This window comes from Cebus imitator, unplaced genomic scaffold, assembly GCF_001604975.1.
Source record: "Cebus imitator isolate Cc_AM_T3 unplaced genomic scaffold, Cebus_imitator-1.0 Scaffold57, whole genome shotgun sequence".
In the NCBI taxonomy this organism is placed as follows: domain Eukaryota; kingdom Metazoa; phylum Chordata; class Mammalia; order Primates; family Cebidae; genus Cebus; species Cebus imitator.
This window is the reverse complement of record NW_016107372.1, coordinates 1,798,431-1,824,184: the sequence shown is the minus strand read 5'-3', so window position 1 is coordinate 1,824,184 and position 25,754 is coordinate 1,798,431. Positions and strand designations below refer to the sequence as shown.

The 25,754-nt window shown below is 38.9% G+C and overlaps 1 protein-coding gene across 1 annotated transcript in view; it reads right to left on the bottom strand.

The window, feature by feature from the left end:
• Positions 1-7,715: 7,715 nt before the first annotated feature.
• TRIP12 (thyroid hormone receptor interactor 12) overlaps positions 7,716-25,754 on the bottom strand; it is a 164,640-nt gene continuing 146,601 nt past the window's right edge. The window contains exons 35-42 of the mRNA XM_037738767.1: positions 23,210-23,324; positions 22,767-22,921; positions 21,624-21,788; positions 18,973-19,137; positions 16,125-16,238; positions 13,431-13,525; positions 12,807-12,910; positions 7,716-11,624 (exon numbers count right to left, since the gene is read on the bottom strand). Of these exons, the coding sequence (XP_037594695.1) occupies positions 11,428-11,624; positions 12,807-12,910; positions 13,431-13,525; positions 16,125-16,238; positions 18,973-19,137; positions 21,624-21,788; positions 22,767-22,921; positions 23,210-23,324 (1,110 nt within the window). The 3' untranslated portion in view covers positions 7,716-11,427. The remainder of the gene's footprint in view (positions 11,625-12,806; positions 12,911-13,430; positions 13,526-16,124; positions 16,239-18,972; positions 19,138-21,623; positions 21,789-22,766; positions 22,922-23,209; positions 23,325-25,754) is intronic.

The window sequence follows — 25,754 nt, the reverse complement described above, 5'->3', positions numbered from 1 at the left end:
TGTGCCATTTGTGAGATTCCTAACTGCACCCACCTTGACCCCTTCCTTGTGTTGCCTTCCTACCCCACCTCTGCTTCAGGCCACATTTCAGCCTTTTATCAGTCCATGACTTTTGGGAAGAGTAACAAAAAATGTATGTGAATAACACCCAGAGATCTCAGAGAAAAGGGGAACCCAAAGAGTCATTCAGAGGCAACCTCTTCGAGAAAGCAACCCTCCTACGCGTTAGGGTGGTCCTGGACTCTCCTGCCCACTCACCTCACTAGCCTGCAGAGTGCCTTCATTTTTCCATTTAAGAACTCCAGTGAATTTTCACATTGTCTTTAAGGAAAAGGTGGGGGCAGGGGAGGTTCCAAGAGTTCAGTTCACATTTAGTAGAGCTTAGTCACAGAAATATTCTGCACTCCAAATTAGAAGCCAAAGAATGCAGGCTTTAAAAGCACAGTCATCATATATATATATGTATGTATATATACACGCACAGACACACATATATATGCCGCATATATATATATATGTGTGTGTGTATATATATATATATACACACACATATATATATATGTATACACACATGCACACGTACCTTGTATTCCAACTGGGAAAATAACTTTGCGGGAGAGTGTGAAAAATTAAATCATTCAAGGACAACCATTTGAATTTACATTGTTTGTGGGAAGACAAGAGTACTCGCATTCTTGATGCCTACTAAGATCCAGAACTTAAGGTATAATAAAAAAAAATATGATCTATATTTAGACTTTGTAGAATTACAGATGAAAAAGTGGATTCGTATAACCAAGTTGTTCTAAACATAAAGGTTTCAAATAACTGAATTGAACACCAAAAATCATTTTCTTTAATATTTGTACATACATTGATAAAACTGGTTCATTACTTTTAAAAGAATTGAGTTGACTTTGAATATAACCATTTCAACTTCAAAATTATGTCTGCCCAAATTTAAGTACATTCTCTAACTCAGAAATATTAATAGAAAAGTCAAAGGGGTATTGCATAAATCTTAAAACAGCTCGAAATTTATCAACATTAATAAAGCTTTCTTCAAATTTGTCTTGTTTTTGCAATTAAGTTTCTATAGTGCTATTGACCATCAATGGATGGATGGATAAAGAAAATGTGGCATATATATACAATGAAATACTATTCAGTTTTAATAAAAGAAGGAAATTCTGCCAAAAAAAAAAAAAAGCACTTTGTTTATTTCATTTAATCTTCCCAACAGTCCTGTGAGGAGGTAATAGTCTCTCAATGTTACACAAAACCAGTAGACTCAGGAAGCTTAAGTAACTTGCTCAGCCAGAATTTGGCCATCTTAACCTTCAGGCCCACAGGGACCCAGTTTTGGCAAAAGTGGATTTGATACATGGTGGACCTTAAAAATAACACCCTTAGGAGAAGATGGAAGAGAGGAGTCATGGGCAAATAGCATTGTAAGCCGGGAGGTTGGACACACCCACCTCTGCACCCGGCACCAGACTCTGCCCTCAGCGCCTAACTCTGCCGCATGGCTCCCCTGGAAGGCCCCCGCTGATTCAAGGCTCCTGGCCGGCTCTCCCACCGGAAAACCCGCCCAACAACCTGCCAACCAATAGCGGCCCGCCCCGTCTCAATTCCGCTCCCCTGGAGTCAATCAGAGCACCCAGCTGTTGCTCTTCCTCCTCGCCATAAAAACACCACGCCCCAGGAAGTTAGCGCGACTTCCCTGACCTTTTCCCCCAGGACCATGGAACCTCGCCCCGGAGCTAAATAAATTGGCATTTAATCTTCTTGTGCTGGTCTCAGTTTCCTCGTTGTAAACTCGGCAATAACCCTTACAAGCATCAGCAGCTTCTGACTCTCATCCCTATGAACCTTTAATATAGCATTGTGGATTCAATGGTGACGTCCTGAAAGATATATCCAGAACCCAGGAATGTTACCTTACATGGTGAAGGAGGAAATATTACCTATGTGGCAAAAGTTAAGGACCTTGAGAGGATGATATCCTGAATTATCTGGATGGATTTTAAATGCAATTTCATCTATTCTTTTAAGAGAGAGACACACCGAAGAGAAAAAGGCAATGTGACCACGGAGGTAGAGATTGGAATCAAGGAGCCATAAGCCAAGGAATGCCTGGAAAAGGCAAGGTATGGTTTCTCCCCAAGAGGATTCGCTCTTAGAGCCTTCGTAGGAAGTGGTTCTGCCAACACCTTGACTTGGGCTGGGTGATATTGATATTGTACTTCTGCCTCCAGAACTGCGAGACAATGTGTTTCTGTTGTGCGTAAACCACCCGTTCATGGTGATTTGCATTCAGTGTATCATAATTCCCTGCTCATAATTAGTAAGCAGTTCCAGGAAGCTAATATACATGCTAAGTTAAAAAATCACTCCTGTGACCACGTAATGAGCTCCTTGTTAGGCTGTGGCATTTCCACCTGGTTTTCTTGCTTCGTGAACAAATGTGGTGGGTGATCACTTCTGGGAAGCACGGGAAGAGGCAATGCTCTGGACCCATCTCTTCAAAGACGAATATTTTGGACTTTATAAAAGATAAACATTGGGAATCTCAACTCACAGGAATCATGGAAGAAAATCTCTGGTTTTATGGAAAGGCCACTGGCTAGAAATCAGAAAACCTACATTCTACATCCAGGTGGAAACTTGCGTAATGTTGGGACGGTCTCAACCTCTGCTATTATTTCCTCAACTAGGTATGAAGGGATCTGATAGGCAGTACCTTAAGTATCTTTCCAGCATTAGGATTGCTTTAGGTTGTATATCTCACTCCATTGTTAGCATAACAAATTATGTAACGTTGGGTGACAATTACAACTGTATTAATTTTTAAATAGATGGCTGTTTTGCCTTTCTAAGGTCCTCCCAGCTCCAAGAATCTGAACACCTCTAAGTTTTGCGGTATAAAGATGACAGTGAGCCGAGACCACGCCACTGCACTCCAGCCTAGGTGACAGAGTGAGACTCGGTCTCAAAAAAATAAGCATCTGACCAATGGCAGTGGTTACTAACATCCCAGTCCTAACCAGTCCCACTTCTTTAACTTGACAAATGGTCATTGAACAAGTTGGTGGAAACCAAGAAAACCCACTAGTACTTAACACTAAGATGGATTTAAAAGATCAAGAGAAAAAACAAAAACAACATTTATTTCCTGAGTCATTTTAATACCTGGTATTAATAGTGACAAAAGGGAGCAACTCAATATGTTTTTCAAAAGAAACCTGCACTTTTATTTTGGCATTAACACTGTGTAGTTAACAATTACTTTATTTTGTTCAACTTGATGAAAATAGGATCTAATGTACCAACTCTTCAATCGAGTTGAACTGAAAAAGATAGTCCAAGAACGGCAACAGAGGTTAGAAGCTTAGGATTTTAGAGCCGAAAGAGGATTTAATCTGTCTGCTTCCATAATTTTACAGATAAAAAAAAATCCAGTGAAAATTACATGACTTACCCAAGGTCAAATTCAAATAAGAGCCTCTGTTCTCTAAATTCAGAACCCAGCCTTTTTGAAACATGACATAGCAATAAAATAGAAACCTTCATAGAAAACTTTGTAAATAGCAGGACAGGGTTTAGTATTGAAATGTCACAGTATTTTACCAATATGTACAAAATTCAGAATTGAAACAAGCAGAACCACTGAGTTTTTAAAAAATTATCCTAAAAACACTAAAAACATAATTTAAATTAGAGCCAGAGCCTATAAAAGCATTGGCAATGTAAAAAGTTGCTCATCTTTCCTGGGCTGTCTGTTCTAAGGGGATTTTGAAAAAAAAAAAAAAAAAGGTATCACATTCTCTACTCATAATCTTCCAACTGATGGAACATTGGTTTCTTTTTAAAATAGACTTTTCCTTCTCCTGTAACATCATTTGTAGTGATAGAAACTTTGAAGTCTTTTTTTATTTATTATTTTTATTACATTTTTAACTTTGACCAGTGCTAATATGCCTACTAACTCCTAGCAGATCCTAACTTTGTCATGGATTTGAGTTTACTTCTGTAACGACATCTGATTTTAGTTTTATCTACATTGTCCAAGTGAACTATTTCCCAAAAACTAAATAGGACCATGTCAACATGACATTTCAGTGAAGAACAAAGTGTCACCTATGATTACAGGCCGGTTTAGACTGTTCTTGTGGTGATGGTGATGCTGAGGTTTTCAAACTCCGTGTAATTCTGTTGATTACCCTCAGCTTTCCTCTGGATTTTTACAAATCCACATAATACTTAACTGTGTACATAGTTGTTTCAGTTTTGTTTTCTTTTCTACATTGATTCTAAAGACCTAAAGTAAAAGAGCACAGATTATACAAGCAACCTGACCGACAAAGAGGAAAGAACGCAACAGTATAGAAATGCTCATTAATTCCTTCAGTGACTACTTGAATGCCAGTCTATGCCAGGCATTATGCCAGCACTAGAATTAAGAAAAACAACCTGATACCATGGCATCTCCTGCAGATGATAAAATAGGAAGACTGAACACAGTATACTGTCTATAGTACACTTAGTTGACCATGAGATCCAAACAAAAATCTCCATGAAAAGGGAAAACAGTAATGAACAAAAAGCATATATTTCTTGCCACTTCACAATGAATGTCAAATTGATCAGTGACTAAAGGGATTCCCCATCCCATCTGTCATCATTTGAATGAGTCCTCCAAAAGTTCGTGTTTTGGAAACTTGGTCGCCATGGTGTTGATGTGAAGAGGTGGGGCCTTTTGGAAGTGATTGGATCATAAGAGCTCGACCCTCATAAATGAATTAATGCCATTACCTTGAGAGTGGATTAGTTTTTGTGTGTGTGGCCCCCTTTTCCTCTGTCTTGCATGCTTGCTTGCCATGTGATGACTTCCACCATGGGACAACTTCACCAGATACCAGTGCCATCTCTTGGACTTCCCAGCCTCCAGAACTGTAACCCAAATAAATCTTTTTTTCATAAATTACCCAGTCTTTAGTATTTTGTCATAATGGCAGAAAACAGACTGAGAACACCACCTCTGCCAACTCCTGTGGGTGTTAAGTGGGCAGGGAAGATGGTATGGTGGAGAGGAAGACCACAAAACTTGCAGCTGTTTCCTTCTAAACACAAAACACCATTTAATGCTTTGGGAGGAAATGGAGTTCATATTCTCTCCGTCCATCCAGATTGGTATGTTTCAGAATAATGGAAGCAAATAAATCTCTTATAGCACTAAATTGTTCCTGGAGGAAAGAAAACTTACTTTGCCTGGTCTATTAGCCTATAATAATTAAAGACCAGCTTTTAGTGATTTAGTTCTAGAAAGCTGAAAAACCTGGCTTGAATACTTAACATTCTCATTAGTAGAACTATTAAGTTTTTCTCAAAGAATTTAGTTATTAAGGATGTTTTTATTGGTCAAAGGGACAATTACAATGACATTTCCTGAGTTTAAAGTCCTTTTAAAATTAGTTGCATTTAAAACAAACAAGTTCTCATTTATGTAGAAGGCCAGTTTGGTAAGACGATGTCCTCTTAAAGGCAGCAGGGGGCCGGGGTGGGGGGGCGAGGTGGGGAGGAGAGGGATGTTTTCTGTGTGAGGAGTAGGGGAGGACACAGAATTGTGGCTTTTTCTGACTAAACTTATAAATTCTGTAAAGGTTTGATTTGTTACTAACCATAATTGTTGGCTGAATATAAAATCTAAATGTTTTCCAAAAGCTGCAACACACAATTACTGTTTTCACTCAATAGATAACACCTTGATATTTGGACTCTCAGGAAGTATCGGGGGCATTTTGAGTTGTCATAATGTCTCAAAGGTGCTATTGACATTTACAAGCTAAGGGCTTTGCTACGACCCTCTAACAGGAAGAACTGTGACAACCACAATACCTATGCCTTGTTAAGAAACACTGGAAGACATTTTAAAGAATCATACAAGATGTTAAGAATATTATCATTAAAACATAAAGCTAGAGATCACTGAACTGGCTTCACGAACACAGAGAGTAAGGTCCAGCGGGGTGAGGGGTTATAGCCTTAGCCAGGAAGAGTGGAGCCAGGACTACAGCTGGTCTTCTGACTCTGGCCTGGGCTGTTTCTCCTCCACCAAGTTTATTTTCATAAAACCCCTTACACAGGTCTGTGTGAGTTATCATGACGCCGGGGACTCTGCCTGGATGCCAAGAGCTGCACATTCTATTCTAAGTGACTTTGGAACACACTTTGGGAATAGAACTGGCTGGGACGAATGAGTTTTAACAAATGTCAAAATTCCTTCAAGAAATTGCAAGCTGAGCCCATTGGGTTTTCTTTACATTACTGTTAACTTTACAGGTGATCACTTCAACTAACAGCAGCTGCCCCGTATAACTTTACAATTGCCCACATAACATTAACGTGGACACCTTGCAATCTGGACTTGTGTTTTCTGCCCTAATATTCCTTAGTACAATCTTCTTGATGATAAATATAGTGTCCCTAATTTTTTTAAGTGTGACAGCTACATAGAAGATATCAAAATTGATTCCTGAAACCTCAACTCCCAGTGAGAGTGCAAGAATCCAGCATGTGTGCCTGGGCCTCAAAGCCACAATGGGACATTTGAGCCGGCTATGGGGCAGTTCTGGGACCTGCTTCCTTGCCATTTCTTGCATAGGATGGACAGTGTTATTCCAGGCATCAGCACAACCCTTCCTACTGCCTTTCTCACATAAAGTGAGAGGAGAAGCAACATAGGAGACCAGCTAATCTTGAGGTTACTAACCTGGCTCAGAAAAAGAGGAAGGAAAGACACAGGCTTCAGTAAGCATATGAGTTAGGAGAATTGTTCTGCAATAGCTGAATCTCTTCCCTTCCAAAATACCTCCTGCTTTTGTATGCATTGGCCTCAAGTGAGTTTGAAGAGACGTTGTTCTCTCTACCAGAACAGTGGCCCAACAACTACCATTAAGATGGAAAACCATCCATATACCCATTAACATGCCAGCACTAATTCATACAATCACATCAACCAGAAATGTGATGCCAACCAGCTCCACACACAGAATTGGTAACCTAGACATCAGATTGGTTATGAACTTCGATGCCTGTCTTATGGTAAGCTTTTATTTAGTAGTGCCTTTCATCTCTGATTCAGAAATTTTACAGACCAAGAGATTCGCCAAAAGAAACCTGTGTTTTTCCCTCAGGCAGTTATATCAAGACAATATATGTGTGCGTGTATATATGCATATACATATGTGAGTTGTGTATCTGTACACATACTTTTAAAAATAAATTCGGTCATCACTCTTCTAACAAAAATCCATCTTTCACTTTTCTAAGTCAATTCTACTTTGCTTTTTCTGTTTCAGTGAAATAGACTGGACATTTGCTAAGGGCAGGCGCCAGGCATGAAAGTCAAGCACAATGACTTCAGAGTGTTCCAAACAGTGGGCTCTATTGTCTGTGCACATTTTCAATGCCAAGGGCACTATTTTGCCAGTGCATAGGGATACCTTATGCAACCCCTCCACCAGGTAGCAGGGCCACCTTTTCGAATGTATTTGTCTTCTGCAGTGTTCTCCACTATCTGCCTCCAAAAAAAAGCTAAGTTCGTTCACTCACTGCATTACTTACCAAAACAGGAAGCTTTCCAAAAGTCACCCATGCAAGCACATACCAATTCTTACCCTCTAGTTGTGTATAATTTAATAAAACTGACCATGTAGGATAATGCTGTTTATTAAAAATATAGTCAGGGAGAAGGAAGTCAGTGCATTTATGCAATTTTACATACACATCTGTAGTTTGAGGTTCCATTATTCCAACAGTTCATATAAATCACTGTTTCAGAGAAAAGGAAAAAAAAAATGCTTTACACAGGAGATCAGCAATTGGTTATAGGTTTGGAAATATGAGTCGGCTTGTAGTAAAAATAAAACCACCTCTTCCATTATTAAAGAATGTCTCCTTTATGCAGAACAAGTCTTTAGCGTTAAGAACTTTTCCTTGCATAAGAATTAACTTGAAGTTCTTGGAAAACAGCCAATCCTGTTTTCTATATTTATAAATGCTATTTTGTCTGGATTTTTTTTTTTTGAGGTAACAAAGGAAGCATCTTCAGTGATTTGTCACTATGTTATCCTTTACCGTGTATGTCAACTACTGCAATGTCAAACCTAAGACTCATACAAAAGCATTTCTCAGAGAATCATAAATACAGAATATGACATTTCCAAACAACGTTCTCATTACAGCAGGGAAAACAAAATGGATCAAAAAACAAAGCCTAAAATAAATGAAGGCTTGATCATTTTGCTAATAGAGAAATGAACAATAGCATCCAGAATCCTCCAAAAAGGATTTGGCATATGAATGCACTTGTATGAAAAACTCCATCACATTTTTTTTATTTTTTAATAGACTCCACTCCCATTTCCTGAACTCATGCTCACTGACAGGAATCGAGAGTACAGCCCCAGCACCTGCTAAGCCAGAGGGAAGACGACAAACTTACAACTTACACGTGACAGTCCTCAGTGTGGAAAATCAAAAATTTTGTATCTAATTTCTTGGATACTGAAGTTAGTGCTCTGTCCCTTGGCCTTCGGGGAGAGGATGTATAGGATGTCCTAGGGAAGTCACTCCAGAATAGGGAATGATCATATTCAGTTGAAGGCACCACTCCTTTCCATGTTATGTACCTAACTCAAACCCAGGAACGAGGGGCTTCAAGCATAATTACTTTCCTTATATTCTGCTACAGTGAAAGTAAGTTCTCTGTCACTACAAATGCAGGGAACCAGAGCCAAGCACGAGAAGAGAAAAATGTGCATTTCTTATAATGAGTGGCTGTGTGAAAAGTTTCTGCTGGGTTTGGCTAAGGCATCTAAAACTCCATGTCTGCTCCCAATTAGTCTATTTAGAATTTACAGTTCAGTTTTCTGGGGGGATAGGAAGAGGGAATTACATTTAGCTACCTCTTCCTTCTTAAAGTAGAACAGTTACAAATATGTTCTCATATATAAAGCAAATCAAATCAGTAACTGTCTAAATGACAACACAAATTCGGTGTTAGCTATGACTAACATCTGACTCTATCTCAGCAAGAACTAAAGGATGACAAAATCTCAGTTGCTATCCAACTAAGTGTTTAAAGTATACTAAAAAATTAGTGCTTGTTGATAGGATTACCAAGCAAATAAATTTAAGGCATAACTGGAGTAATAGCAAATTAAGTATATACTTTTTCCCTCTGATGCAATAAGGCCTCTGCCAAGAGATTACTTTCAAATGGGAAGAGTTGTCCTGCCCCAAATTAACCAAAGGTGCCTTGTATTGAAGGAGGGATAATAAAGGCTGAGGCTTTTAAACAGATAACTACTGATTTTGAAACACTCAGAGTTTGAGTCAAAATCACCATATATACTTATTAGATGCTGGAATCAATGAGGCCAGATTTGCCAGGGTCGCAACATGGATAAAATGTCAAGTACAGATAAAACATTATTTTGTTTATACATGTCTGAATTTTAACAGAACCCTTTAAAAATCAGGAACAAAATGCTATGTTCACACAAAAGCCTTGTGCTTAGTTCGCAGGAAGATATCAGAACAGTTGAAAACAAATTGTTTCCGTCTTTAACTTCACTTGATGAAGCTGCCCAGCAACCGCTGTTCGCGGTGAAACTGCAGAAACACAATTACCTTCTTGGATTTCAGGGAAAAGCCATTTACTTGTCAGAGCCTCTGCAGAGACAGGGAGACAGCTCTGCCCCCAACTCCTCTGACAGTTCCTTGCACTTAATGGGGTCACTGACCAAGTGAACTTTCAGGAGGGGACGTTTCCATATAAGGCCATTTAAGTGTAAATTGACACAGCAATCTATGTCAAACAAACCACTGAGTTTCTTTTGGGTGGTGAGATAGGGAAAAGGGCTTCTATGTCAATGAAATAAGACTTGCAGAACAAAGAAAACTGATTTCTCAAAGTTCAATAAAAAAACTAGCTCATCTCTCATTTTCAAAGAGATGAATTATAGAAAATTCCTTCAAATTTATGCCACAGGCTTAATTTTGGACCTTAGGAAGGAATCTCCTCCCATTTTCTTTTCACATTTTATGTTCAAGTTGCTACTATAAATTGTTTGAATAGCAAAATCAGCCATGACCTGAATCATGGAGATACATCGATTGACTTGCATTGAAAGACATCTATACAATTGAAAGTTATGCATACAGCACAAAACTATAAACAAAAAGATGAAGCAAACTTTATTTTCAGGTAAAAACGTTAACCTGATGGATTATTGCAGATTTGAGAAATCAGCACATAAAATGACTGGACAGCACTGCTTACAGGTGTTTTTATCTGCGTCGAGACAAAGGCTGAACTGTTTTGTCCCAAGTCAGTATTGGGAGAGGGGAAGAGGAGAGTGGAATAAAGAAGATTATGAACAAAAACCTAAAACAAGAGCAAAGAAAAAAGAATATTTACTCCAACAGGGAAGGAAAACTGCTAACTTTGTTTAAAAAATTTACATTAATTTAAAATGCTCTGGCTGCAGAATAATAAATACCGGCCAGCCCAAGCTGTAGACTTTCTAACCTTCATAAAAGGAACAAATGAGCTTTCCTTGTCTCATTCCAGAGGCTGTTGCTACTGGAATTGCCATGTAAACAGTCCTAGTGTGTCACCTGGCAAAAAGCCAGTAATACCCCAAACTATATTAAAACTAAGCTATAAGAAAAGTCTACCTAGTTACAAAGATTGAATTATATTCAATATATTTCAATCCAATGAATTTTAAATTAGATCTTAGCTGGAGAGAACATGGGACAACAAAAGCCCATGGCTGACGAAGATTTGAGAACTGTGAGTGTTGTATAGAAAAAAACAAAACAAAACTGTGAGCTGCACAGACAATAATGAATCAGGGAGAGGAAATCAGAGGAAAGTGAAAAGCACATAGAGCTAGTCTACTAAACTACATTTGTCAAATACATGTGAGCTTTAATTTCTGTACTTATGTACAAGAGTTGTCTTTGGAGGAAACAAAACTGCAGACTTAGCTAGATGGATACACACAGCCCAGAATTAAACTGCACAGCGACATTTATTGTTCCAGCCTGGAAAAACATCCCTTTTTTAAATTTCACACAGCAAAGCATGTTAAAAACTTCACTCATCAAATAAATGATAATTTAAACAATAACTTGCTAAAGAAACCTCATGACAACAACGTTTTAGGGCCTGATCACTTTAAGTCCATGGGGCCATTAATGAATATGAACCAAGTGTCTCTTTATAATCTGCAAGCCGTTTTTCCTACAACAAGAAGGCGTAACATGTTTCCTTGACTCAGGTGATACATAAGAAAAGAAATCATGATTTGTTTCTGTTGCTGTAACAGGCAGACACTGCATTTCTTGTTGTGATCAGGAAAGATGGAACGACTGCTGCCCTTCTCTTGCTGCTATCAACAGTTTTTCACGCATTATCTCAATGCTTGAATAGTCCGGCAACTTAAGATAGTTCACACAAGTCATTACAGAGGGCAAGAAGTCATCTGGGTTTTCTGTTGATTCAAACGTCTTTCGGACAATTGTCAAAGGTGGATTCAAACTCCGGAATCCTGATTAAGAGAAAAAGAAAGATGAAGTTTTTAAAAAACACTAACTGCTGTGCCATACAGTATTACACACAAGGTATTCTTTCTTGCTTGGTAACTATACATTCAATATATATGAAGTGTAAGGAACACGCTTTATTTGTCATTTAAAAAATCGATGTACAACATGGAGGCAATTGTTCTTTATGCCTTCTGATTTTTAAAATGGAATACCCATAGTGGTTCACGCCTGTAATCCCAGTACTTTCGGAGGCTGAGGTGGGCCAATAGCTTGCGAGTTTGAGACCAGCCTGGGCAATATGGCAAAACCCTATCTCTACAAAAATACAAAAATTAGCCAGGCATGGTGCTGTGTGCCTGGAGTCTCGGCTATGCAGGAGGCTGGAGCAGGAGGATCGCTTGAGCCCAGGAGGCAGAGGTTGCAGTGAGCCAAGATGGCGCCACTGCACTCCAGCCTGGGCCACAGAGTGAGATCCTGTCTCAAAACAAAACAAAACAAAACAAAACAAAACAAAACAAACCAAACAAAAACAACAGAATACCAATTTAACTTACATTAAGATTCAATCTGAAAAACAGATTTTAGAATCCATTCTCATCTAAGTCAACTACGAGTTTTTTTTTTTTTTTTTGGGAGACGGAGTTTCGCTCTTGTTACCCAGGCTGGAGTGCAATGGCGCGATCTCGGCTCACCGCAACCTCCGCCTCCTGGGTTCAAGCAATTCTCCTGCCTCAGCCTCCTGAGTAGCTGGGACTACAGGCATGCGCCACCATGCCCAGCTAATTTTTTGTATTTTTAGTAGAGACGGGGTTTCACCATGTTGACCAGGATGGTCTCGATCTCTTGACCTCGTGATCCACCCGCCTCGGCCTCCCAAAGTGCTGGGATTACAGGCTTGAGCCACCGCGCCCGGCAACTACGAGTTTATAATGTACAAATGGCCTAGAATTTTATCTAACCAGTATTAGATGTGCATGAGTAATCCTACTTCAATATGTTTAAGACACTCCCTATGAACTGCCCTGCCAGTGGTCTCAACGTACTGTTAAGAAACATGATGATACTGGAATAACTAAGAGGCACTGCAAGTGAAATAAAGAATCTCTTGCTGATGGTACTGGAGTCTCACACCCACAAACACACCCATAGGGAGAGTAAATGCTAAACATCAACATCATACCCACCTCCAACAGGCAATCTTGGGCTACCAGTCACAAACTGGAGAAACAACCTCTGCTGCTCATTATCAAAACTACTGAGAATCTCAAACAAAAACTTCACAGCCCGACTATAACAGAAATAAATATACCAAAATTATTTCATCAGGTTAAAATAGTTTTAATCACATCGCATCACATCACTGACTGTAAAATTCTCAAAATTAGATAGATGAACACTTTTAAATTACATGTATGTTTCCATTATAATGTACTCAAATTTGTTTCTGTTATGGTTAGAATTCAAATGGAATGATTATAGTTGTAATAAGTAAGGCTTGATCTGGTACTGTACGGATATTTCTGCTTTAATATACGTAATAATGTGGAACAGAATTGAATCTGTCTTCACCAGCCCCTAGAATTTTCACAGAAATACTTGAGAAAGTAACTCTTGGGTCTTAATTTGCCATCTTGAGAGAAATAAGTCCAAAACAGAAGTAAGCATCCATTAACAGGTAGACATATTTTAAAATGAACCACTCCAACTTTTGTTTACATATGTGTGCATGTCTATGCGCACACATACACACACACACCTCTCCACATTCTTGAAGATCAATAGAGAAACTGGAGAACTCCAATACTTACCTGTCATGAGTATAACCGTGATCAGGCCTGCAGCATTCCATCAGCGTCTTTGCATCCCAAGTGTCTGCTTTACTGCCACAAAGGAGCTGATCCAGCTGTGAGTTTAAAGGTAAAAAGAATTACTAAAGAAACATCTGCTTACCTGAGTAAAAATAAAGGTCTACGTGTACTACACAAGAGTATCAATTTCAGTACTAAAACCTTCTGCTTGGGACCTCTTTCTAAAACAAATTGAGAGATTCCATTTCCTTTTTAGCTGTACACTATTAAGTACCGTGCCCATCTGCAAGGACTTGGTTCTGGAGAAGCCTTTCCTCTTAAACCAAAAACACCTGATACTCTTGATTTCAGTTTTCCTTTCTTCTCATTACTTTAGGTGTTTTAAATTGATAATCTGCTTTTAATCAGGGAGATTTTATAAATCCTGGCTTTCAGAAACACAAAAGTATATAATAACAGATCCCAAAGAGGAGAATATTGAGCTGGAGAAAGAAGTGGGAGAAACAAGCTGAACTAAGACACAGCAAATGGGTAGGTCTTTACGCTTTGTAAAGAGAGGCATGTCTATGTTATACACGGTTGTTTGTATGGGGACCAACCTAGGTATTACAGAATGAATATTAGAAAGCAATACATGCTTTCACGTCCTTAGAAAATCTAACATCAGTTTCAAATTAAAACCATGTCTTGCTCTGGTTAACTGCTGATTTGCAGAAGACTGTATACTTTGAGAAAATCCAATTTGAGGCCAATGAAATTTAATATCTATTATATAATGCTCACTGTCCAGTACCATACATATATACATATAGATATATATTTTTTTGTTTTGTTTTTAAAGACAAGGCTGGAGTGCAGTGGTGCAATCATAGCTAACTACAGTCTTGATCTCCTAAGTTCAAGTGATCCTTCAATCCCAGCCTTTCAAATAGCTGAGACTACAGGTGCGTATCACCACACCCAGCTAATTATTTTTATTTTTATTTTAGACATGGTCTCACAATGTTGCTCAGGCTAATCTTAAAATTCCTGAGCTCAAGTGATCTTCCCACCTCCATCTCCCAAAGTGCTGGGATTATAGGCTGAGCCACTGTGCCCAGCCTATTTAATTTTCATTACTCTATAACAGGGGTTACCCCAATTTTACCGATGAAACAGTCCTACCAGATACAGTAACTTGGATAAGGTTATACAGCAAATGGTGAGGACCATGATTCAATTCCAGGTGACGAGCAGTGCCTACAAGTATCAGGCACACTATATGCTTTAAAAAAAGTAGTAAATCAAAGTAGACACAAATATAACTGAGATTAAGACATTAAGTCAATCAAAAATTTACAGATTCAGTCAGTAGTGAATGTACACTCTAAAAACAAAAAGGTTTTAAAACTGAGGGAAACTGGACACATTCTAGAGCCTTTCTATGACATCTCACCCCCAGTGAGCAGTTCTTTTGAGTTGGCACTTCAAATTAAGATGGTGATATGGTTTGGCTGTGACCCTACCCAAGTCTCATCTTGAACTGTAACTCCCACAATCCCCGCGTGTTGTGGGAGAGACCTAGCGGGAGGTAACTGAATCATGGGAGCGGGTCTCTCCCAGGCTATTTTCATAATAGTGAATATGTCTCATGAGATCTGATGATTTTAAAAAGGGGAGTTTCCCCGCACAAGCTCTCCTGTCTTGTCTGCTGCCATGTGAGAAGTGCCTTTCACCTTCTGCCATGATTGTGAGGCCTCCCCAGACGCGTGGAACTCTAATGAACCTCCTTCTTCTGTAAATTGCCCAATCTTGGGTATGTCTTTATCAGCAATGTAAAAACAGACTAACACAGATGGCTAGAGGAACCAAGCACATAAATCCATTTCTTCCATTCTCAGAAATATTCTCTGTATTTGGCAATTAGATCATTTATAATACTTTCTTAAAACTTCAAGGACTAACTTTGGGAAACAATGTCTTATCAAATCTAGGAGGTTTAGTTTAAAAAAAAAAAAAAAAAAAGGGCCGGGCACGGTGGCTCACGCCTGTAATGCCAGCACTTTGGGAGGCCGAGGCGGGTGGATCATGAGGTCAACAGATCGAGACCATCCTCGTCAACATGGTGAAACCCCGTCTCTACTAAAACTACAAAAAATGAGCTGGGCATGATGGCGTGTGCCTGTAATCCCAGCTACTCAGGAGGCTGAGGCAGGAGAATTGCCTGAACCCAGGAAGCGGAGGTTGCGGTGAGCCGAGATCGCGTCATTGCACTCCAGCCTGGGTAACAAGAGCGAAACTCTGTCTCAAAATAAAATAAAATAAAATAAAATAAAATAAAATAAAATAGTAAATCCCCCTCCGTGTCTCTTTGCTTCCACATAAGTATAGAAACATGCCAAACATGCCACACACAGCACAAGTCCCCATTCTCCACCGAATGGCACTGAGGGCCTCGGCTGACAAAAATGCTATGCTTACTCTGTCGCGTGTGGACCCTACTCCCCCAGTCTCTTAAGAGGGGATGCCTATTTAACAATCTTCCTTGCTCAGGAAATTTCCTTGTCTTTCCGAAACATCTGTCCCATGCTATCAAACCCCTACTGTTTTGTTTTTGTGCAAATACAGTCTTTGACTAGGCAGCAATAAACACTCCACTAAATTTATAGGTAGAGAACTTGAAATGACCATTTCTTTTAGATAAAAGCTACTCACTTCCTCCGGGTAGAAGTACTGAAGATGACTGAGTGGGAAGACTGATTCAAATCCATCTCTGAACGAATCAAATTGCCTAGAAACGCCTTCATTTAGTGCCCAGAATATAACCAGCTGCAGAAAGAAAGTTTTCAAAAAACTGTGACAAGATTTCAAATCTCTTTACTATTTAGTATGTGGCAAAGTACAATGAAACACCCTTCTGGATCACTTTATAAAAAACGAACAAGTTATTCAGTCTGTAAAATATCTGCTAGAAAACTACGTGAGTAAAAGGTCAGGTCTATATCTAACGTGGGGGCCTGACCAATACCAAAATGTAAAAAAATGTCATGTGCATTTATATTTAATGTGTTTTAAAAAATCCATTTATGGGCCAGGCACGGTGGCTCACGCCTGTAATCCCACCACTTTGGGAAGCTGAGGCAGGCAGATCATGAGGTCAGAAGTTCAAGACTAGCCTAACATGGCGAAACCCTGTCTCTACTAAAAATACAAAAATTAGCCGGGTGTAGTGGTGCACGCCTGTAATCCCAGCTCCCCAGGAGGCTGAGGCAGGAGAATCACTTGAACCTGGGAGGCAGAGGTTGCAGTGAGCCGAGATCACGCCACTGCACTCCAGCTTGGGTGACAAGAGCAAGACTCCGTCTGAAAAAAAATAAAAATAAAAGTCCACTTATGTAAAACCAATGATTTCTATTACCTTACTATATGGGAATCAAATGAAAATTTCCCAAGAGGATAAAATGTTATTGAGAATTAAAGGTAATGCTTGAAGAATCACAATTAGCCACTATTAAGGATTTTTATTTTATTTTTTTGATACGGAGTCTCACTCGGTCGCCCAGACTGGAGCACAGTGGCGCAACCTCGGCTCACTGCAACACCCACCTTCTGGTTTCAAGCGGTTCCTCGGCCTCCCAAGTAGTTGGGACTACCAGCGCGTGCCACCACGTCTGGCTAATTTTTCATATTTTTAGTAGAGACGGATTTTCACCGTGTTAGGCAGGATGGTCTTGATCTCCTGACCTTGTGATCTTCCTACCTTGGCCTCCCAAAGTGCTGGGATTACAGGTGTGAGCCACCACGCCCGGCCCAGGTTTTTAATTTTTCATGTAAAATGTTTAGCTCTAAATCCTGTTAAGTTCTTAGAACCTAACCTGTCTGCAGTGTGCTTCCTAGCAGAAGTAGGCAAAGCCTGGAAATGAAGTCAACATGCAATTGCAGGATAAGTAAAAGCAACTATTATTGGTCCAACGTTATCTAGTCATCACTGACTTTGGGTAACCCACTGGGTACAGAAACAACATTTTCAGATAAAAATGAAAACATTATTATTTTGTTGATAGAAAGTTATCAGCATTACTATAAATTATCTTGAGATAACCTTAATCTAAATGTTAACTCATTATTTGCTAGTAAGATGGAAGAATAGCTTTCACCAAGTCAGAAGAAACAGGATGAGAAGACAGTCCCACTGAATATTAAAAGAAATTACTTATGAATCACAGAACTGTTAAGTAACAGGGGATTATGGTTATTAATATTATTGGCTTTTTCAAACAGCTCTGTCGCCCAGGCTGTAGTGCAGTGCTGCAATCTTGGCTCACTGCAATCTCCACCTCCCAGGTTCAAGCAATTCTCCTGCCTCAGCCTCCTGAATAGCTGGAATACAGGTGCGCGCCATCATGCCTGGCTAAGTTTTGTATTTTTAGTAGAGACAGGTTTTCACCATGTTGGTCAGGCTGGTCTTGAACTCCTGACCTCATGATCCACCTGCCTCGGCCTCCCAAAGTTCTGGGATTACAGTTGTGACTCACTGTGCCCGGTTGGTTATTATTTAATCTATATTTTCTCTCTCTTTTAAAACCGATGAAGAAACTGAAGATGCAGTTTTTCAGAGGCTCCATCTAAAGTCCCACAGCAAGTAAGTGAAAAAGTCAGTTCGAGGGGTAGGTAGCCACTCTGACCTAAATCCAATGCCCTTTCCACCCAATGTCAGGAATAAACCAAAATAAACTTTTCAAACATTGGTAATAAGGAACTATATAGTTGTAATTTAAAATACAAACTGCGTTCAATGTAAAATTATTTTTCTCCAATTTAGCAAATATAGTCAAGCATCATATATACGTATTTTTAAGAGAAAGGGTCTTGCTCTGTCACCCAGGCTGGAGTGCAGTGGTGCAACCTTAGCTCACTATAACCTTCAACACCAGGGCTCAACTGCCCTCCCACCTCAGCCTCATAAGTGGCTGGGACTACAGGCTCATGCCACCACACTCAGCTAATTTTTCCATCTTTTGTAGAGACAAGGCCCCCACTTTGTTGAACCGGCTGTTCTTGAACTTCTGGCCTCAAGGAATCCTACTGCCTCCACCTCCCAAAGTGTTGGGAGGATTACATGCGTGAGCCACTGCGCCTGGCCCGTAAGTTAGTAATTTGAAAGGCGTCACCAAACATAGAAGTGTGCACTGCATGTGCCTGGAGTAAATTCTGTCAACTTAGCTGCCTTGACGGAAATGCGAAAACACAATTTAGTAAGAACATAAATGATATATCTTTTCACTCACTTTTTTTTTTTTTTTTTTACAACTAAGAAAATGTAGTATTATTAGCTTGAAGGCTTGAGGAAAAATAATTCAAGGTTATATAAGACAAGAAATATCTGATATGTGCACTCAAGAGCAAAGAGAAACTAGGGCCTCGTAAAGCAGCCTTCATGCAGTGGACCTGGGGATGTGGCAGGTCTCAAGCCACAGCACGTGCAGCCAGAAGCAAGGTACAATCAGGCAAAGTCCTCCATCCTCACAACTGGCCTACCACCAAAAGACGCACAGTTACATACTCTTAGATACTCCTCTAAATTGTGGATAGTGACTGGTATATCCTTCCCTCCTTTCTTCAGTTCGATATTGGGAAACCCTGGCAAAGTGAAATCCAGTCCTAGATCTTCAACAGAGCAGCCATTCATAGTCAGGGTTTCTAATGCATACTGTAGACTCTCTTTGGTCTAAAAAACACAAATGGGGGACAAATGGTGTCAAGCAAAATTAACTCACAGTTTTTTTAAAAAAACAAAAGATATCCTAATAAAGTTGATGGGTTCCTTTAACTCTTGGCTAATTTTTTTTCCTGTCATAATTTACATATGAACAAGTCACTGAGATCTCAAAGGAAATAAGTGTAAGAAAAGAGAGATGAAATGCTTCTTATGAGCTGCTGCACACGCAAATCAAATTTCACAGTAAGTACCTAACAGGTTGAATACTAGTTAATTTTAAGAATGTGGACTCCAGAACCAGAAAAACTTTTCATGAATTTTAGGCTAATCTTGAATTCAATACTGTATAAGTATACAGCAAATACTGACAATACAGTTGGGAAACTGTAAATACAAAAAATGTACTATATCTAGTGATAGTAATTAATTTTTTCCCCCTGCAAAGCTCATGTCTATAGAATACCCTGGAGAGGCTTCATTCAATCACTTCCAGCCTCTGATACATAACAAATTTGTATCCATGCAGCAACACTGTGATTAAAAAAAATAAATAAATTAAAAAAAAAAAATAGTTCCAAGAAATCTCTAAGAAAAGACAAGCAATATTCTGTAAGATGATGTTAAAAACAGTCTTATTACTTGCTTTTTTAAATGTCTCATATTATGAAAGGCCTATGTAAATTTTTTTAAACTTAGGGATCAAAAACCAACATAACAAAAATGCAAATTCCATCTAAAAATGAAGACATCAAGCATAGGAGAAAGAAGACAAATGACTTTCCAAATTGGAAACGCTTCCATTTATGAAATTCCTATAGGCTAACAATTAAGGTACAGAAAATTAGTCATTTAAACTAGACATGGTTAGAAGTTCTGATTAATAAGTCATTTTTTAAAGAGCAAACTAAATGCCATTTAGGATTCCAAATAATACAGAATACCTAGGAGGTGGCATATTACTTAAAGTGAATAGTCACTTTTATTTATACTTTAATAAACAGTATACTTTGTTTTTTCAGAATGTTACCATTCTCTTGTTCACAGTTGGTTTAAGTCAATTTCTGGGGTGTGGATTCTGTGCCACTCATTTTATACTTTTAAATTGACAACATCAGGAATAATAAAAGATAGAACAAATATCAAAAACAAAACAAAACACTACTAACAAGAGAACTGTGGCAGCATACTGCATTTGAGACAAGCATATATAACGGAGCTGCATGGTGTGTTGGCACACAGACAGCCTGGGTTTGAGTTCCTCCTCTGCGTTCTCTAGGTGTGTGACCTTAGGCAGGCTACTCTATCTGTCTGCCTTCGTTTGCTTACCAGTAAAATAGAGGTAACAACAATACCCCAATCTCACACGGTTGTTGTTGGGATTAAATAAATTCACACATGTAGGGTATCTAAAACAGGGCCTCCAGTTTTACTTGTTTTTTGGTTCCTCCTTCTTTTTGTTTTGCCATTATTTAAGAGATAATCCTAAACAACACTGTAATAGTTTAAAACTTACCAAGTTGTAAGTGAAAACCAAAATGGTTCTAAAAATCCTAAAATGACAGATTTTGTACAGAAATGGTGGGCCTAGCCTCTTTGAACACCAATTTCTCTTAATAGACTTACTTTTCCAAACCGCACCAAATAATTACCAATTAATATGGAAAATAAAGTGAATCTCCCTACGTATATTCTCTCTAATTAAAAGGCACTCTAAAATCTCATCCCTCTATTGTATGATCCTCTCCAACTCATCAGGAGAGGTGACACTCTCCCTCACTACAGAATCTCAACTTGCTATTCTTACTTTATTTAATTTATAAAATGAGAACTGATTTAATATTGGTCCATGTTACCAGCCCAAACAGAAGCTTTTTGGATCCGTGCCACAAAAAAACAGAACCTTGTTTTCTTCTAATACCAGATATAGAACAATTATTAATCTCAGACTGAGTTAAATAATTTATCTATTGTTAATTATATACATTAAAAGTATACAGTAATGATACAAAGTTCAAGGTTATCTATGAGATGTCACAGAGAAACCACAACATGTATTACAAGAAATGGTTGTTGGCACTCACTGTGACCTTTTAAAAATATCTGTCTGAGATCTCTAGAAACAAGGCTGTTCATAAATTAAGCTACCTTTCTTGAAAATAAATCTGTTCTGAGAATAGTTTTACTGATTCAAATGCTTGCTAAAAGATGAGATGTCTTCCCAGATACATAATATGTCCATCTAAAATTTAATTGAAAGGAGCTCTTATTTACGATTTGATTCAGAATTACATTTTATTTGCTAACCAAGATGTTTATAACCTGCTGTAAATATAGATGTGACCCACTGTGAAATCATATGCCTTACTTAGTATAAAAGAATTAAAATCTAAAATAAAACACTACTATAACAACTGAGTCAAATACAAACCTTTAACAAAAACCTCATTTTTCTAAAATAAAGATTTAATCCACTTGACTGTTTCTTCTAAGCCTACCTGGGATTTATCTTGTTCGAGTCTTTTCTTCTGTCTGACGATGTCTTCTAGGTGATAAACTGATCTGGCTACAACTGGGTCGATGTCAAACAAATCATGTGATGTCAGTGAAGTTTCTTGCCGTAGCATCCATTTATAAAAGGGTAAGCCAAGGGGAAGGTCCACCTGAAATGGAATATGCATAGCATTTTAACTGTCACACTGAGCTTCCAGCATTACCTCCACTAAGGCACTTCAGGAGATCATTTAAATATTAATATGGCAAGTAATCCCCAAGGGAAAAAAAAAAATTCTGTAGTTAGAAACTACTTTTCCCACTAAACAAACTGATTCTTTCAATTTGGGGCTCTAACCATTGTGAAATATTTAAGGAACTTTTCAATGGTGGACATACTCTCCTTAACACATTTTACATGAGACTCTCAACCACCAAGAAGTGCTTGAAGAAATTTACTCTTTTTTAGATTAAGTACATGCAATTCCATTGTAGTCTGTATTATTGAATATCCCACAGCAAAAAATGTTAAGGGAAAAAATTTACTATATTGAAAATAGAAAACTAAACAGAACTTCTAAAATAACTGATAAACTGCCCACTCTTCAGTTAAAGTGAAATTGTCAACTTGGCCACAGATGAAAATGTTTTAAACATACTGACAAAGTGCCTCTGAAAATGTGAGAAGACCATGGTGGCTCATGCCTGTAATTCCGGTGCTTTGGGAGGCCAAGGTGAGAGGACTGCTTGAGGCCAGAAGTTCAAGAGAAAAAGAAATGAAGAAATGTCCAGAAACATTCCAACCTCTACGAATACTGATCACTTGGGTTATTTTCACAATAGCACTCTAATGTAAATTTATTTCAGTTTAGTTACATGCACAAACTTTCACACTGAATTATAAAGGTAATGTCAAACTTTGCCCTGGGAGCTGGAAAAAAAACTTGGAATCTTGGACAGTGGGACAGTCTCACCCCTGCCCTAATGAATCAAAATTGGCATTTTTAACAAAATTCCCAAGTAATTCATACGCATATTAAAGTTTGAGAAGCACTGCTCTGAAATACAGCAGTAAACACAGGGGACTGAGGTACTTGTGTACAACATTCTACACCAAAATTGCAAAAAGCGAACTATCCTAAACTTACCAATCTGAAATCCATGATAGCCTTGGCCATTAATTTTCCTAAGAAGCGAAACTTCATCTTAACCTTTGCGATATGAGCTGGCTTAGCTGTCCTACCAAAGGGAAGCGCAAATAGGCCCTGGAGGTTTTGAATATACTTGGTCCCTTCTTGGCTTCCTGAAAAACAAGCAATTCACCAAACTTTAGATGCTGTTTCCAAAAACAAAACAAAACCTGGTAGCTAAGAACATTTAAGAAATCAAGTATTCTCAAAATTGGAGCGCAGATCACTGAATGAAGTCCTCTAGAACTGGACAGGCCTTCCCTATTTGATAAATGAGAAAACAGAGGCTAAAAGAAAGCAAGCACAGTTGTCCATTAGAAATTAAATATATTTAACAATCTGTCAGAGTCCATTACCTGATCTGAGTAACACAAACCAACTAACTTACAGATAGGCATTACCTTTTGGATTGCTAAGAGTTACTTCTTCACCTCTCCAAAGACCCAAGTCAGCTCTCTGTAGTTCCTGAGATACAAGTGCATAAAACTCCAGTGTGGGCCCAAGACCTGTACCAACCTACAGAAGAACACAAGTAGAATGATTTCAAATTTTAGAAACTGTGCTTTTTTACTGCCAACCTCCTGAAAATGTGGACACTAACGGCAACTGTTTACCAAGACGCATTAGAGATTATTTTCCAAAATGTCCTGATTAGATTTATCCTTTCAGTTCTGGTCTCCTGGAACAAGAGCTAGCAACCCTTTATTATTTCCCACCTGCTAACGCCCCAACATTTCAGTTGAATGGTTTCAGGTTATACTCACAGAAGTGTTCCTGTGGCTATGTACCTTTCCTTCAGGGAACGTATGGCACTGTCTGTGTATGGATGTCTTTCCCCTTTTTCTCTTTAGTGAACTGTTACCCTAAACCAGCTCAAATGTCACCCTCTCAAGGGGAAGGCTCCCCTGACATCTGCCCCCAGTTAATCTGCTCTCTTTTTCTTCAGGCTTATTTTTCAGCTACTTAAATACTTACTACATTACTTTACCACAATTTCAGTATATGCCTGCATATTTCACAGGGTAACTGTTTTGGTCACCCTGTATCTCTTATAGTATGTGACATATAGTAGACATTTAATAGAGATATGTGGAATAAAATACAAATAATGGAAGGTCTGAATCCACACCAGCACAGATAGGACTGACAGCCTCACACAGGACACCAGTGCTGCTCAACTCCCAGGGTGCACCGGAATCCTCAGAGCTTTATCAGCATGCACACATTGGGGTGTTCATCCTGAAGACTGTGATCTGGCAGGTACAGCTTAGAGCCTGGGCACTGGTATTATTAAACAAGCTCTGCAGGTGACTGTGAAGCCTAGAGTAAAACCACTCCTGATGTGGACATGCTTGAAGCAGTGTTCATAGCTTGGTCATTCCTTCATGTTCTGTCAAGGTCCCACCAGATCGGACCATAATACAAAGATATGCAGGTGGTCACAAGTTCATATCATAGGTTATATGCTAAATCTAACTGTAACCCTGTCAAGAAGGCAACACGTCATATATAGATTACCTGTAAACAAAGGGTACTATTTTAACATTATTACAGTTACTTTAAAAAATGACCCACACTAGCTTAAAAGATTAGAGGTAGTCCACCAAATGTTTAACTCTTTCAAAACAGAGATCTGCTTGGACCTGGTGGTATTTTCCTGATTAACCCCTAACCCTATTAGAATTCCATACCAGTAAATAGTATCACTATTAACCCAAAACGAATGCTCCAACCAAATCCTTAGAACTGTCCTTGGCCCTTCTCTAAATCCGCAAAACCCAATCCATCAGTAAATACAATACGTGCTGCCTTCAAAATACATTCTGAACTCATTAGCAACTTTACCCAGGTGCCATCCGTCACCTGCTCTACCGATAAAAGCCTCCTAGATGGTCTCTGCACTATCATTCCCGCCATCTCACCCATTCTTGTAACAGCAAGAGTGATCCCTACAAAACTCAAGTTCGTACTATTCCTTTGTCACGCTCCAAAGGTTTCTCATCTCATTCAAAGCAGAGTTCCAGTTCTTACCACGGCCCACATGACCCCTCACCATGTTCTGCCCATCCCCCCTCAGTCTCTTTGACTCCTATTACTCTGCCCTTGCTCACCATGCTCAGGCCACACTCATCCTCCAACAGGCCAAGAACACTGCCTCTCTGTTCTTGTGCTAAAGATACTCTTCCCCAGACCACAAAGACTTGCCTGCACTCAAATGTGCTCAGATCACCCCACTCTTCCCCATAATGCTTCATCCTCTTATTTTGTTTTACTTTTCTTCCACACAGCCTAACATATGTGTATACATGAATGTGTGTGTATGTATCAGCTCCCCAAACTAAAAGATAAGGTAAATCATGGGGGAGGGGGGCACTCTGTATATTCTGTTCTGCACTGAATCCCAGGCACTGGAAGATTGAGGAACAAAAGCAAAGAAAAACCTGCAGTAACACATGGTGTCCACCAGATGGTGCTAGTCAATTCTCCTTTTGGCATAAATTATCCCAGGTTCAACAGAAGTCGCAGATCAAATTAGTCTTTTTCCTTCATCCAATGCTGTTGTTTCTAGAAGGATTCTTAAAATATTAAATCACTAAAAGCACTCCCTCTGTGAGCCTCTGCAGAAGGTGGAAGGCCCAGGTCATGTCTGCTTTGCTGATACAGCCTGAGGCTGGCCAGCATCCCCACAGAACAACCAGATCTTTTCAGGGATTATCATTCTATCCAGCTATACCACTGAAAGGGTAGGTACTTGATTGTGCTTCATTTTTCTTTTTAAAAGAAAGGAAAGCACAAAATCCTAGAAACATAAAAATAAAAGTTTAACAACTTGACTTAAAATGGAATCTTTTTCTCTTAGAACTAACACATACCAGCACTTACTATGTGACAGACAATGTTCTGAGTGCTTCACACATTTCAGCTCATTTTACCATTCTTTTTTTT